This window comes from Kogia breviceps, chromosome 2 (genome assembly GCF_026419965.1).
Source record: "Kogia breviceps isolate mKogBre1 chromosome 2, mKogBre1 haplotype 1, whole genome shotgun sequence".
In the NCBI taxonomy this organism is placed as follows: domain Eukaryota; kingdom Metazoa; phylum Chordata; class Mammalia; order Artiodactyla; family Physeteridae; genus Kogia; species Kogia breviceps.
This window is the reverse complement of record NC_081311.1, coordinates 87448825-87461996: the sequence shown is the minus strand read 5'-3', so window position 1 is coordinate 87461996 and position 13172 is coordinate 87448825. Positions and strand designations below refer to the sequence as shown.

Here is a 13172-nt window from a genome sequence, read left to right as displayed (position 1 = left end):
GGGTGTGATAGTGCCCTCATTGAGAATGCACAGGTTATTAGTAATAAATTCTTAAGTATTTAACATCTTACAGCACTTGAAATTTTTATTTGGTTATTAAGTCTTATAAAACTCAGTAGTGTAAATTATTTAAATTTACTCATGAAACTTAAGTTTTCATCATATTCTATACTTTCATTACAGGGTGAGCACAGCTGCTACCTCTTAATCTGCGGCAGAATGCTGACCCCAGGGTTATTATTTCATATTACCAAAAGCAACATTTTTAGGTAACTTTGTAAAGAACGGTTCTGTTTTAGGTAACTCAAGGTTAAACAGTACAACAGAATATAGTTCAGACTATATTTGGTGCCATGGATGATGCACCTGGACTTCTTGGTATTAACGTTTTTAAAGCCATATGGAAGTTCCTGTCATGATCACAATTGTCCCTTCTCCCAAGGCTGCAGGTGACCTAGACTCTTGGCCTGATTTGTGCACCCGAGTGAGGAGAGAAAGTACCTTGCCCAAGCCAGGGCTCACAGGGAGGGTCACGGTAAATGAAGGAACACAAACGGGTTTCATTAGTTTTATTTCTGTAACCTTTAAATCATACCTCACAAATTAGATTTTGTCACAACTGGATTTAGCAGAAGCAGAGAAATCAAGTTCACTATTTTCTGAAACACTGACACAAAAAGGGGAAAAGAACAAATGACTTAGAAAAGGTTTTCATAAAAAAAACCAGAAAAGTCCCTAAACAAAAGCTAAATAATCATTAAGTTTAATTCTAATTGGTAATGGGTTTTTATCACAATTAGCTGGTAATTAAGGTTCTTGCTTAAGTTCACAAATCTTTCCCTAAATGTTACGGATCCTTTGTTAAAGGATAAATGGATGAACTCAGCAGCACTTCATGACATAGGTGGCTGTTGGAACATTCCATAGAAAAATGGAAAATAATTTTGTAAGGACATGATGGCAACCAGCAGCAGCCAAATTCTCGGACTTTCCAATTACCAAAAGTATATACAAGTTTAGTGTAGAAAAATAAGTCAATTTTATAAAATTAAGCTTTTAGATTGAAAACACCCCCTTTAACAGGCACAGAGATACTGAAAAATAGTTCCTAAAAATCTCACTAAATAGTTTATGGAAAGAAAAACATGCCCTTATAGTTCTTAAATGCAGTCAGTACTGGGACTCTTCAAAACCAGGTGATACACATGCCCTCAGCTGCTGGCCAGGGACTGGTGGATAGGTGGCTGAAAGCAGCGGACATGTTCCACGGGCGTGCTCTCCCCATCGCCCGACTTCAAGTACTTGTCCAAGATAGTGATTATCTCATCATTTAGAATCTGGAACTTGCGAATTCTCTCCACCATCTTCTTCAAAGGCTACAAGAGTTAAAATTAGGATGTTTTACTAATGACAGTTACACATTTATTCTTCATGTGTCGAAATGTCCAGATTTTCATATCTTCTCAGAAAAATCAGAGCAAACTACTGACACGTACCATCTCATTAACTATTGGACCGATGAATACATTTTGCAACATTTCTCTGTTGGTTTCATGGTACTAACTGTAGATTCATTTGTGAAACTTACAGACCTATTTATTCAACAAAGAGGTATTAAGAACCTATAGGACACCTCCTAAAAGCCAGGAATGTAAAGGTGAAGATAATATGGTCAACGGGGAAAGACCAGTAAACTAGTAATAACACAGGTTTTAAAAAATTTCCAGTTATTGTGGACAAGATGCTTTGACAGACCTTCATGCTATAATAGAACCGGATAAAAAAACCACAAGCGCTGCTGGTTCTGTCTCTGCAGGAAGTAAAGCAAAAGCCAGGACTTCCTCAGGGATCGATGCCACCAGCAGCAGTGGGATGAGGAGACAGCCTGGGCAGTAAGCAAGGTGGGCTACACCTGGAGACCCCACGAAGCCTGGACCTCTCATGAGGCTAAAGTGGTCCCAAGTTGGTAATAATTCTGGGATATGAACAGTAAGTGAAAATCCTAGGAGAAAACCCTATCAAACGAGCTGCCAAATAAATAAAATCCAGCACACAGGGACTTCCCTGGTGGTCCAGTGGTAAAGGATCTGCCTTCCAATGCAGGGGACGCTGGTTTGATCCCTGTTCAGGGAACTAAGATCCCACATGCCGTGGGGCAACTAAGCCTGCACGCCACAACTATAGAGCCCGCGCACCTCAACTAGAGAGTCTGCATGCCTCAAACTACAGAGCCCACACGCTCTGGACCCTGCGTAACACAACTAGAGAGAGAAAACCCACGTGCCACAACTAGAGAGAAACCTGTGTGCCGCAACAAAGAGCCTGCATGCCACAATGAGAGATCCCGCGTGCTGCAAAGAAGATCCCGTGTGCCGCAACTAAGACCTGATGCAGCCAAAAAGAAAAAAAAAAAAGTCCAACACAGTGGAACATTTCAGGGTTTTAGATACCCCTCGAGGCCTCAGATACTAGAACTAAAAAATAAAGAATATGAGATACATGAAATGTGTAAAGGAATAAAAATTGGAAAAAATTCCATGAAGAAGATAAAATTATCAGTTACTACCAAGATTTGAAGAAGAACCAAATCAACATTTTAAATATAAACTAATGACTTTCAAAAGTAAAAGCACAGCAGGTCAGACTGAGCTGAAGTTAGTTAGTTAAATGAAGACAGTACTCTGGGTACAGCCCAGAGAGCCAAGGAAAAGGAAATGGACACCTCAGTTCTCCAACTGTAAGGAACTGAATTGAGCCAACCACCTGAATGAGTCTGGAAGCAGATCCATGACCAGGCTCCAGAAAGGAGCACAGCCCTACAGACACACTGATAGTGGCCTTGTGAAACTGTAAATGGAGGACCCAGCTGAACTGTGCTGTACCTGACTTCTGACCTAGAAGACTGTGAGATATTAAGTGGAGACGAGATACGTCCGTCTGACACATATCTAACTGAAGTCCCAAAATGGAAGAAAAACTAAAATATTTGAAAAGATAATGGCAGAGTATTTTCTGGAATTCAATTACAAAGAATCCATAAAACACAAAAAGATCTTTAAAAAAGCCTCAAGCACACTTTAACTACAATGAAGGGAGCCAGAAGACTTCAAGGGTATGCCAGTAATCTGAAAATGCAGATCTTACAAGGCTCTACAATTTGAAGTAGGTCTACATACCTTGAAAATAGAAGGATAATGGAACCATTAGTATTTCAGTACCAGACTCCTTTTACTTACTAATTCTATTTAGATTCATTTGGGGAGTGAAAAGAAAGCTTCAGTTGTCCTGGCATGAGAAACATTCCCAGAAAAACGACTTATAATAACTAGAAAGTATCTTTTTTTGTGAAACTTCCACATACCACGTTCTTGATAATTTCATCTTTGCCGTCATGTTTTTGGACTTTGAGTAGATGGTAGCAAAAATCCAGTACAGCAAAGCGCCGCTGTTGCCCAAGAAGGACAATGATCATACAGCCAGCCCAGTGGAGCCCGTCGCCAAAACACTGCCTGGGGACAAGAAGCAGTGGGTAGGATGAGTGATCAGATTCCAGTGACCAAACCCCCTGCGTGCCCCGCCTGGAATGCTGAGCAGAGGTGTGTCCCTGGTAAACACCTCTTTGGGCTTCCTCTGGCAAACTGTGGCTCCTCCGTGAAGAATGGGTTCATGAAGTTGCGGCCCTCCTATCTAGCAAAATATACACCTGATTTGCACAAGTAGTTTCCATGAGTTCAGAGAACTCCAGAAGCCCAGCCCTGAGGCACTTGCTGGGCCTCAGGCAAGAGCCCCCACTTGAGCAGCTTTATAGCAGCTCAGCAATTTGGGGCTCCGTTTCCAGAGGAAGATGGTCCCCTGTGTTAGCCCAGCGCCAGGCTCTCTCCCCCACCCCGCCCCAAGCACGCGCTTACTCGACTGTAAACTCGTGTGTTCCCACGGGAATGCAGTAGACAAACTGCATGGCGCTCCACAGTCTGTGAAACTCGACACAGTCATCCACGTGCATGACCCCATTGCTGGGCAGGGGCCCGCGCCAGATGGGGTCGTCCAGAAAGGTCCGGATCCGAGTCAGGATGACTTCAAACATAGACAGGCCACAGCAGAGGCGCTCCTTCGTCAGCAAGTCCCCCTCTCTTGCTATTGCAATTTGCTGTAGGAAGGACAGAATGTCACGGGCATGGCAGGAGGCTGGAGTGCTGAAACTAAAGTACTCCAATTTTGTTTTTGACTCACTGGAAACTATCCCAGCTTGCAGAAGAGGGTTTTTAGAGATAAGCATCAACAAAATAAATACGTCAGCTATTACCTGTATGTCTTATCACACTAAACGTATTTCAGAGTGGAGAACTGTAGAGTATAGCTGTTCTTAACGGGGAGTGATTTGTCTCCAGAGGACATCTGGCAATGTGTGGGGACATTTTTGGTTGTCACAGCTTGCGTGGGTCTAGTGTCATCTAGTGGGTAGAGGCCAGGTATCCTGCTAAATGTCCTAAAATTCATAGGACAGTCCCCACAACACTGAATTATCTCGTCCAAAATGGCGACAGCGCTGAGGTTGAGAGACTCTGATGTAGCTGGCCTAAATTCACGGAACTCCTCCCTGCCTTCTGTTCTTAAAAACCTATGAGAAGGCCTTCTTGGTGAAGGGAGTCACATTTTCTGTGTCTGTCTCACGTGCCAGGTGATGTTCTAAGTCCCTTCCACGTGTTAGCTCATTCAAACTTCCCGGCCACCCTGTGACAAGGTCCTGTTATGAGCCCCACTTGAGACACTGGGGCCCGAGCAGCTGAGCGGGCTCATCCCCCCTCACGACGCTTCAGGGCTGGGTCTCACCCAGAGCCCGTGCCCTCAAGCCCCAACCCCGCCAGTGGCCTAATGTGTGGGCCAAGCTCACGGCAGTGACAGAGGCCCCAACATGCATTACCTGAGGGGTTCCCAGTCTTTCGATTAGAGGGACAAGATGCAGTGGGGCGTACTTTGATTCTAGTCTTTTCATTTTGGCATCAAGTCTCTCTCCCTCTGCAGTGGAAAAAAATATTTTATACTCTATTCCTCTGTATGAATAACAACTGCACAAGTTTAATTTTGTCAAAACAAACAAACAAAAACCAACCAAATGAAAAATGTTTAATGTTATACATGTAGGTTCTCTTTGAAAATTCTTTTATGGAACTGGCTCATTTGCTATTTTAACTCAGAGAATTGATTTTCTGTTCAATAATCACTTTTTAAAACTTACTGAAAAATCCAAATGTAATCAAAAACAGAGCACAGTACAATGAATCCTCTGTGCCCATCTGCTGCAACAGTCATGAGATGGCACTCCTGTTTCATAGATACCCAACACCCCTGCTTCCGTGCTATTCTGAAGCACATCCAAGACACAGCACTTCAGCCCTAAAAACTTCCATTATTTGATACTCATTTAACTACATTATGTTACCAATTACCCTAGGTTATGACTGAACAGGCACGAAACTCCAACAAAGCTGGCCTGTAACTAAAAACTCTCTGAAAAAAAGAAAAATAATAAATTTAAAAAAGAAATTTTAAAAAATAAATAAATAAAAAATAAAAACTCTCTGGCCACACAGACACGTATCCCTGCCCTGGTCAGAGGACTGGCTCACCTTTCACGTGGACTCTCGGTAAGATGTTCTGGAAAGGGGCTGCGTGCAGCAGGTCACATACTTCTTCTAAAGACTAGAGCAAAGAAAAAGAAGGCTGTGTTAGGATGCTTATCTCACAGCAAAAATGGACAACGAAATCAGGTGCTGAAAACAAGGCACATCTTTGGCATTTAGTGTAAATTAAACACTGCAAAGAGCCCTGCCCAACAGGAGTCTCTGGGATGATGGAAATGTCCCCTAGCCGTGCTGTTAAGGCAGTTACCAGCCACATGTAGCAATTAAGTACTTGGAATGTGGCTGAGGAGCTGAATTTTCATTTTTACTTACTTTTGACTAATGTAAACAGAGACATGAGTAAACCCAGCACTGCACGTGGCCTTCGTATTTACAGTTTTGCAGCCCTCCGTGCAGAGGTAGGAAAGAGGTGCTTCCTGTGTAAACAGCGCAGAAGGCAGAGGGAAGGGGCAGCAGCGTCAGCGATTCCCCACAGAGCCCAAAACGAGGTTCTGAGCAGTCGCTCTGAACCTGTTGTTGAATCACCAACTCCTTTACAGAGGCAATAAAACCCCACGCTACGCAAGACCTCCAGAACAATGCAATGCACGGAGAAAGTTTACTTCCAATGACACAGCGGTTGCAGAACTCCTAAAAGCCCAGCATGAACCCAAAGATGGGCAAGAACAGGGCGCCCTTCCCGAGTCCGAGGGCCGTAAACAAGGGAAAGCTCCTTAGACCGTGGTGCGTTCGCCTCACAGCAAAAAGGCGGAAGGTGAGAATGGGCTCTCACGCCTCCTACTCTACACCCATCCTGAAACCTTAATAAAACAAACTGTTAAAGAAATGGTTATCAGAGAGTCAAAACATACTGACTGATGAGAGTTTCCCTTCTGAGGATCTCCCCAAATATGAAAGCAAGGCTAAGACCAAGAGGAGGAAGAGAAGGCTTTCTGTACCCATCAAGTGAGGGGTCCCATCGTCACCTAACGTAAGCCCGGTGCAGCAGCCAATCAGCCACCCCTGCTCCTCCAGAACCCTCCAGAGGGAGGCTGACCTCCACCCGGTCTCTTGTGCCCAAGTCCAGCAACAACACGAGTTGTTCACGCAGCATACACGTGACAGGAGCCCCTCTAGGCCAGTGCACACAGGACCTGGTCCCCAGGCCCGCTGCACTGGGAGAAGGAGGCGTGGGGGCCGAAAGAGGACATGCTTAAAGAAGGAAGGTGTCAGACGGCGAGGGCACAGCATGCAAACACAGCATGGGGGCAATGTCCGTGGAGTGCCACGCAGCTAAGAGAGGCTGAGGAACGTTACCACTTACTGATGTGGAGTGTGATCTCCAAAATATATTTACTGTCAAGTGAAAAAAGCCAAGTGGAGACAGGCGATCAGCCCATCTGCACCAAGAGAGGGTTGGAGGGCATCTGGAAGGTGACTAACTGCAAGAAAGTGGCCGGGCCAATGGATGGGGGATGGGAAACTTTGATGAGGGAAGAGAGCTGCTGGGTGGAACGGCTGGGGCACAGCCACACAGGTGGAGGGCTCTATAGGTGGTAAAAGCACCTGCCTGCTGGCAACACCACTTTTAGAGGGACCACTTGGCTATCTGCAGCTTCCAGGTGTCATTGACAATGAACTCAAATTTCTGCACCCAAACCAAGCCAGAGAAAGAGGGAGAATGGCTATAAAATCCAGTATTAAAAACAAACAAGCAGGGCTTTCTGGTGGCGCAGTGGTTAAGAATCCGCCTGCGAATGCAGGGGACACAGGTTCGAGCCTTGGTCCAGGAAGATCCCCCATGCCACAGAGCAATCAAGTCTGTGCGCCACAACTACTGAGCCTGCGCTCTAGAGCCCACACACTGCAACGAAGAGGAGCCCCCGCTCCCTGCAACTAGAGAAAGCCCGCACGCAACAACGGAGACCCAACGTAACCAAAAATAAATTAAATAAGTAAATTTATTTTTTAAAAAACCAAAAAAACCCCCAAGCAATCTAAAACTATTCTGAAACAAAAAGTTCAGTAAACACACACACATATAAGCTAAGAAGAACTACATCACCAAAAATTTCAGGTTGGGCTTAAAGAGCAGAATTTAAAGAACAAAACGAAAAAACCCTTCTTCAGAAAGGTAGACATACCTCTCCAATGCAGAGGTTCAGAGTAAGATCAACGTTGTTGGTTACTGAACCAAATCTTGGTGCCAGCTGGGGCCACCAATACCCTGGGGGCCTCAACACAGGCTCAGTGCCCCCTGCAGCTGGGTGACAGTTACCCCACTTTTCTAATGTGACAATTTGAAGAACACATCTACGCTTAACATCTCCATTTATATTAATGGGAGTCCACACATATGCCAAACACAGTTTATTACCACTTTCCTTGGAGACACCAAAACAACCACCAAGGAGAGATCAGTGTCTAGAATCTGGGTTTGATGAGATGGAGTGAGAAGAGCCATGCATCTTTCACCTTACAGAGTCCCCCTCTGGTACTGGAAAACACCACCCCTTATTTCTAAAAGGACAAATGCAAGACCACAAAATTCCAGTCTGGGGCAGAGCCTGGGAGCAGATTCGCCCAACACAAAGAGTGCGGCTTCTTGCCACTGACGGGAGGTGCACTGACAGGTGAGGGGGGAAGGAGGAAGCAAAGGGTGATGGTGCACAGAGGGCAGGAGGGCGTGGGGACAGAGATTCCTGCAGGTAGAGCCACCGTGTCCAGGGGCCACTCAGGGTCATGGAATCTGCAGTGAAAAGAAAATGGCACTTAACTGAGTTGTAGATGACCTTTTTATTTATTGTTTCAGAAACATCCATCCACTCATAAGCCAAAGTTTGCTTTGAGATCAACTGATTTAATTTCTTTCCTAGATGCCCAGCACTGGGCTTGTCACTCAGGGGAGCCCAGTACAGGTTGTAAACTTGAGACCCAGGCCCTGGTCTCAGAAGGGAAGAGCCACCGGGGATCTGTGTCACCTGGGCGCCGAGGCCCAGCACTCACCTGCAGGGCTCCTGAGACCTGGGAGGCCCAGCCACTGTTGAGGCTGGTCCCCAAGAATTGCAGGGGGCCATCCAGAGTGCTGGATGCCTGGGAAGGGGGGGGGGTGCTTTGAGAGTGCTGGACACCTCAGAAGGGCTGCACTGGTGTCCAGGGATAGACAACAGGAATTACTGAAGGGTCTGGGCAGGTAAGGATCACATCAGTTCCAGATTTCTCTTTCCCTAAGTTTCTAACACAGGATCACACTCCTTCCAGAAGCCAACAAATGTCCAAGTGTTCCCTTTATGTGTGTGTTTCAGGAAAAGTCACTCATGAAGGGAATTTTCCTATATTAAATCTTTAAAATTCATGATGAGTGATTACTCTTTAAAGGAATTTCCCCTAATTTATCTGGTTGTTAAAAGTTCACATGGGGGGCTTCCCTGGTGGCGCAGTGGTTGAGAGTCCGCCTGCCGATGCAGGGGACGCGGGCTTGTGCCCGGGTCCGGGAGGATCCCACATGCCGCGGAGCGGCTGGGCCCGTGAGCCATGGCCGCTGGGCCTGCGCGTCCGGAGCCTGTGCTCCGCTACGGGAGAGGCCACAACAGAGAGAGGCCTGCGTAACGCAAAAAAAGGAAAAAAAAAAAAAATTCACATGTAAATACACGTGAAAGATAAACGGTTCAGTTCTCCCTCAGCTGTTCCTGGAGTGAGGCTGTCCTGGACACCAGCTCTTCCGGGAGCTGCCCACCAGCCCTGCACCACCATTCCCACTGCAGGGGAGGCGGGCTGGGCTGAGTCACAGCTAGTGGGACAGTGAGGGCCTGGGAGTTGCCCATCTCTGGCACCACGTGGAAAGGGTCTCCGGAAGCAGAGTAGCAGAGGGGAAGCCAGAAGATGTGGGTCCCGGCCGGAGGCTGTACCCTGTACCCGACCTTGGGCTCCCTGACATGAGAGCCAACATATTTTCTTTTTTGTGTACCTGGTGGAAGAGGGCCAGTCCAGTGGCTCAGCCCCTACAGGCCTGGCAGTCTGACTGCCACGCCCTGCACAGTGTACGGGTACCCCAGCCCCGGGCACTGCAAAACACGACCTTGCCTCTGCCAAGCTGCCAGGGCCCCGGAGACAAGAGACTGCTTTAAGAAGCAACAGAGAAAAGATCTCCCCAGACGAAGCCAGAAATGCAAAACAGTTCCCATCGAAATGTCAACATGCTTTTTCAATGCATTTGGCAAGCTGATTCTGATACTTTCAGAGCAGAGCAAAAGATCCACAAAGAGACAGCATGTGCTTGAAGAAGTAAAAGGTTAGGAGCACGTCCTGTCAGGTGTCAAGACTTAAGTGAGAGCTACCATGAGTAAGACAACGTTTCAGAAGCCACAGACAGACACAGACCAGTGGGGTGAGAAAGAAAGCCAAGAAACAGACCAGCACATCCACAAAAAGCTGAAGGATGACGGAGTGACACTGGTGACCAGCAAAGAAAGGAGTCGTCCTTCGGCCACTGGAGAAGGGACAACTGGTTCCCCGCAGAAGAACAAGAACCTCGTCCACATCTCACCACACACAAAAACCAACTCCAGAAGGATTATAAACTAAAGAGAAGCAACACCTAAAACCTTGAGAAGAAAATATGAAGGAATATCTTTATGACCCCTAGGTAGGAAAGGACTTCTTTGAACAGATACAAAAAGTGGAACCATTAGAAAAAAAAGAGAGAGAGAGAGACTACACTCAAATTAAGAGTATCAGTTTACCAAACATCACCACTCTTAGAGTGGAAAGACAAGCCAAAAACAGGGGGAGGTATTTGCACTGAAGTGTAACATACAGAAGATACACAACTTGTAGTAAAATGGACAAAAGATACAAACGGAGCATTTAACAAGACTCCAGCACCAGGGAAGATGCCCGGCTCTCTAGTCCTGAGGGAAAGGCAGAGTGAGGCCACCCAAGAGCCCGTGCTACACTCACCAAGGCTCTCAGTGCAGAACTGTCAGTTGACATGGTCTACAGAGGACAGAGGGACAGGCTAAATGACACCACCAGGAGGCAATCAGTGGAGAAAGTGGGTGTCCCATGTGTGCTTTTCTAGTGGTGGTGGGCTCCTAGTGTTTGCTTTATTATGCTGTCCACTGCAGTAGGCATGGGGCACATGCAACTATTTAAATGTAAAAAAAAATTCAGCAAAATTTAAAAATCAGTTCTTCACACGGAGCCACACTTAGAGGGCTCCACAGCCTCAGCTATGGAACTTTCCATCATACACAATTCCCCTGGGCAGCAGTGCTTTTACCTTACGTGTATATCACATATGTTAATTTAGATGCAGCCAATACTATATAATAAAACATTCTTAAATGATGAACTGCATTGCATTTTTATTTTCCAGTTGTAGGGAACAAATTCAAATTAAAGTCTAAACAGTCATGAGAAAAGGTCGATGCTTTACGATACTTGCTCCCCTTCTGCCACTAAATAACCCCACTGAATCAGGCGTCTAAAGCTCGGCCCGTTCCATCACCTGTAGGGAGGGGGGCTCGGAGGGACGCGGGGCAGGGCGGGGCACTCACCAGGCTCTGCTCTATGAGCAGGCAGAAGAGGATGGCGTTGCCGACCTCCCGTAGGTTCTGGAAGCACACCGTCTTCAGCTCCGCATACTCAACAATGTCCTTTAACTGGTGGTGGAAGAACTCCAGGATGCCTGTGGCAGTACAGCATGAGTGTGGGGCTGGGGGAGGCTGGAGGGGAGGCAGCCCCACAGGGAGCAGCCTGGGGTTCACGACAGGAGCTCTGAGCATTCTCACACCACCTTCGTGCCCACAAGGACATGGCCGCGTGCCTCCTGACCCCAGCACCTTCCCTGCACTGGTGGTCTGTCCACCGCCTGAGTGTTCAGCCTCAGCTCCAAAGCCTCTTTCTCTGTCAACCCCGTCCAGGCATGGCTTCTTATACTGTGCTTCGCAGACACTGTTTTTTACAAACGAGATTTGTGGCAGCCCTGCATCAAGCAGGTCTACAGGTGCCGTTCTCCCAGCAGTGTCCCCTCACTTCATGTCTCTGTGTCACATTTTGGTAATTCTTGAAATATGTGAACATTTTCATTATTACTGTATTTGTTACGGTGATCTGGGATCAGTGATCTTTGATGTTACTATTGCAAAAAGGTCACAACTTGCTAAAGGCTCAGATGATGGTTAGCATTTTTTTAGCAATGAAGTGTTTTAAATTAAGATATGTATGTTTGATAAGGCATGGTGTCATTGCACACTTAATAGACTACAGTATAGTGTAAACATAACTTTATATACACCAGGAAATAAAAAAAATTCATGTGGCTTGCTTTATGGCAATATTCACTTTATTGCGGTTATCTGGAACCAAACCTGCAATAATTATCTCCAAGGTCTGCCTGTATCTTCAGAGGAGGCATCACGTCGCAATAAATGAGAAAGACCACATTGTCATCTCTAGTAGAGACGGAAAAGGTATTTGGTAAAATTCAGTACCCCTTCACAGGCACAGAAGGGAATGTACTTAGTCTGATAAAGGACATCTACAAAAACCCTGTAGCTAGCTAGTGTCACACTCAGTGGTGAATCTGCACACCTGCTCCCAGAGCTCCAGAGCAAGACAGCACATCTTCACCCCTGTCCTGGAGGCCCTGGATGTTGGAATAAGGCAGGAAAAGACACAAGGCATAAAGTCTGGAAAGAACTCAATCTATCCATTCAATGCTGATACAGTCAAAAAAAATCCCCAAGCTGGCTCCAGAATCTGTAGTCATGCAGAAGACCTAGAATAGCCACAAAAACCCTGAGGAGAACAAAGTCAGAAACTTAAATGACTTCAAACCCCTCATTCCGAGAGGTCACGCCCTGAATGCCGTTTGGCAAGGACCCCACAGCCTTGCCTGCCTGAGAGGCCATCCTTTCTTCTCTGCGGTCCACCCCGAAACGGGCATGAGAGAGCAAGGGTGCTCCCAGCAGCATGGCCCTATCCACACGGTGGTGCCAGGCCAGCTGGGCGAGGACGTTCGGAGAGCAGCCCTGAAGTCCACAGCTCTGCCCCAGACCAGCTTTGGATTTGGCCTAAACGGCTTGTCTTTGACATTTAAAATATCCACCTCTAGTCAGGATCTGAGCAACAGTTTTACCATCCTAATGTCACTCATCTGTTTTCTGAGATCCTCCAAAGCCAGGCCAGACCAACGGTTATGCCCCTTCCCAGGGGCCAAATGGGTCATCTCACTGTCTCCTTGAACACCAACAGCCCTGGGCGGTGCCAGCAACACCTGGGGGCTCAGACACACCAGCCGACTACCCATCAGAACAGTCTCGCATTGGCGACCCACGTGTGGGCCCAAGTCACTTAATAAGATAGTTGTCCAGCTTTTAAGAAAGTAGTAACGAATATGAGACAAAAGGCAGTTTTGTTAAGAGACAAGGGTTCCTGTAGTCCAATTTTATCACGAACGATGCCTTCTGAGGTCACGAAGGCTGTTCACATGGAGAGCCTCAAATCTGCTCTGGTCAGGCCAATGCAGGTCTGTCTGACACCCCAAAG

At 46.6% G+C, this 13172-nt stretch overlaps 1 protein-coding gene across 5 annotated transcripts in view; it reads right to left on the bottom strand.

Annotated features, from left to right (window-relative positions):
• Nucleotides 1-69: 69 nt before the first annotated feature.
• The window catches only part of CYFIP1 (cytoplasmic FMR1 interacting protein 1), a 91073-nt gene continuing 77970 nt past the window's right edge, over nucleotides 70-13172 (bottom strand). For 4 of the 5 annotated variants that reach the window (XM_067025760.1, XM_059055004.2, XM_067025758.1 and 1 more), the window contains 6 exons: nucleotides 11180-11310; nucleotides 5628-5700; nucleotides 4922-5016; nucleotides 3909-4147; nucleotides 3362-3509; nucleotides 553-1376 (listed from right to left, as the gene is read on the bottom strand). In XM_067025760.1, coding sequence (XP_066881861.1) covers nucleotides 1212-1376; nucleotides 3362-3509; nucleotides 3909-4147; nucleotides 4922-5016; nucleotides 5628-5700; nucleotides 11180-11310 — 851 coding nt within the window. In that variant the 3' untranslated portion in view covers nucleotides 553-1211. Of the gene's footprint in view, nucleotides 1377-3361; nucleotides 3510-3908; nucleotides 4148-4921; nucleotides 5017-5627; nucleotides 5701-11179; nucleotides 11311-13172 lie in introns of all 5 variants that reach the window. The other variant, XM_059055003.2, reaches the window with a different exon arrangement.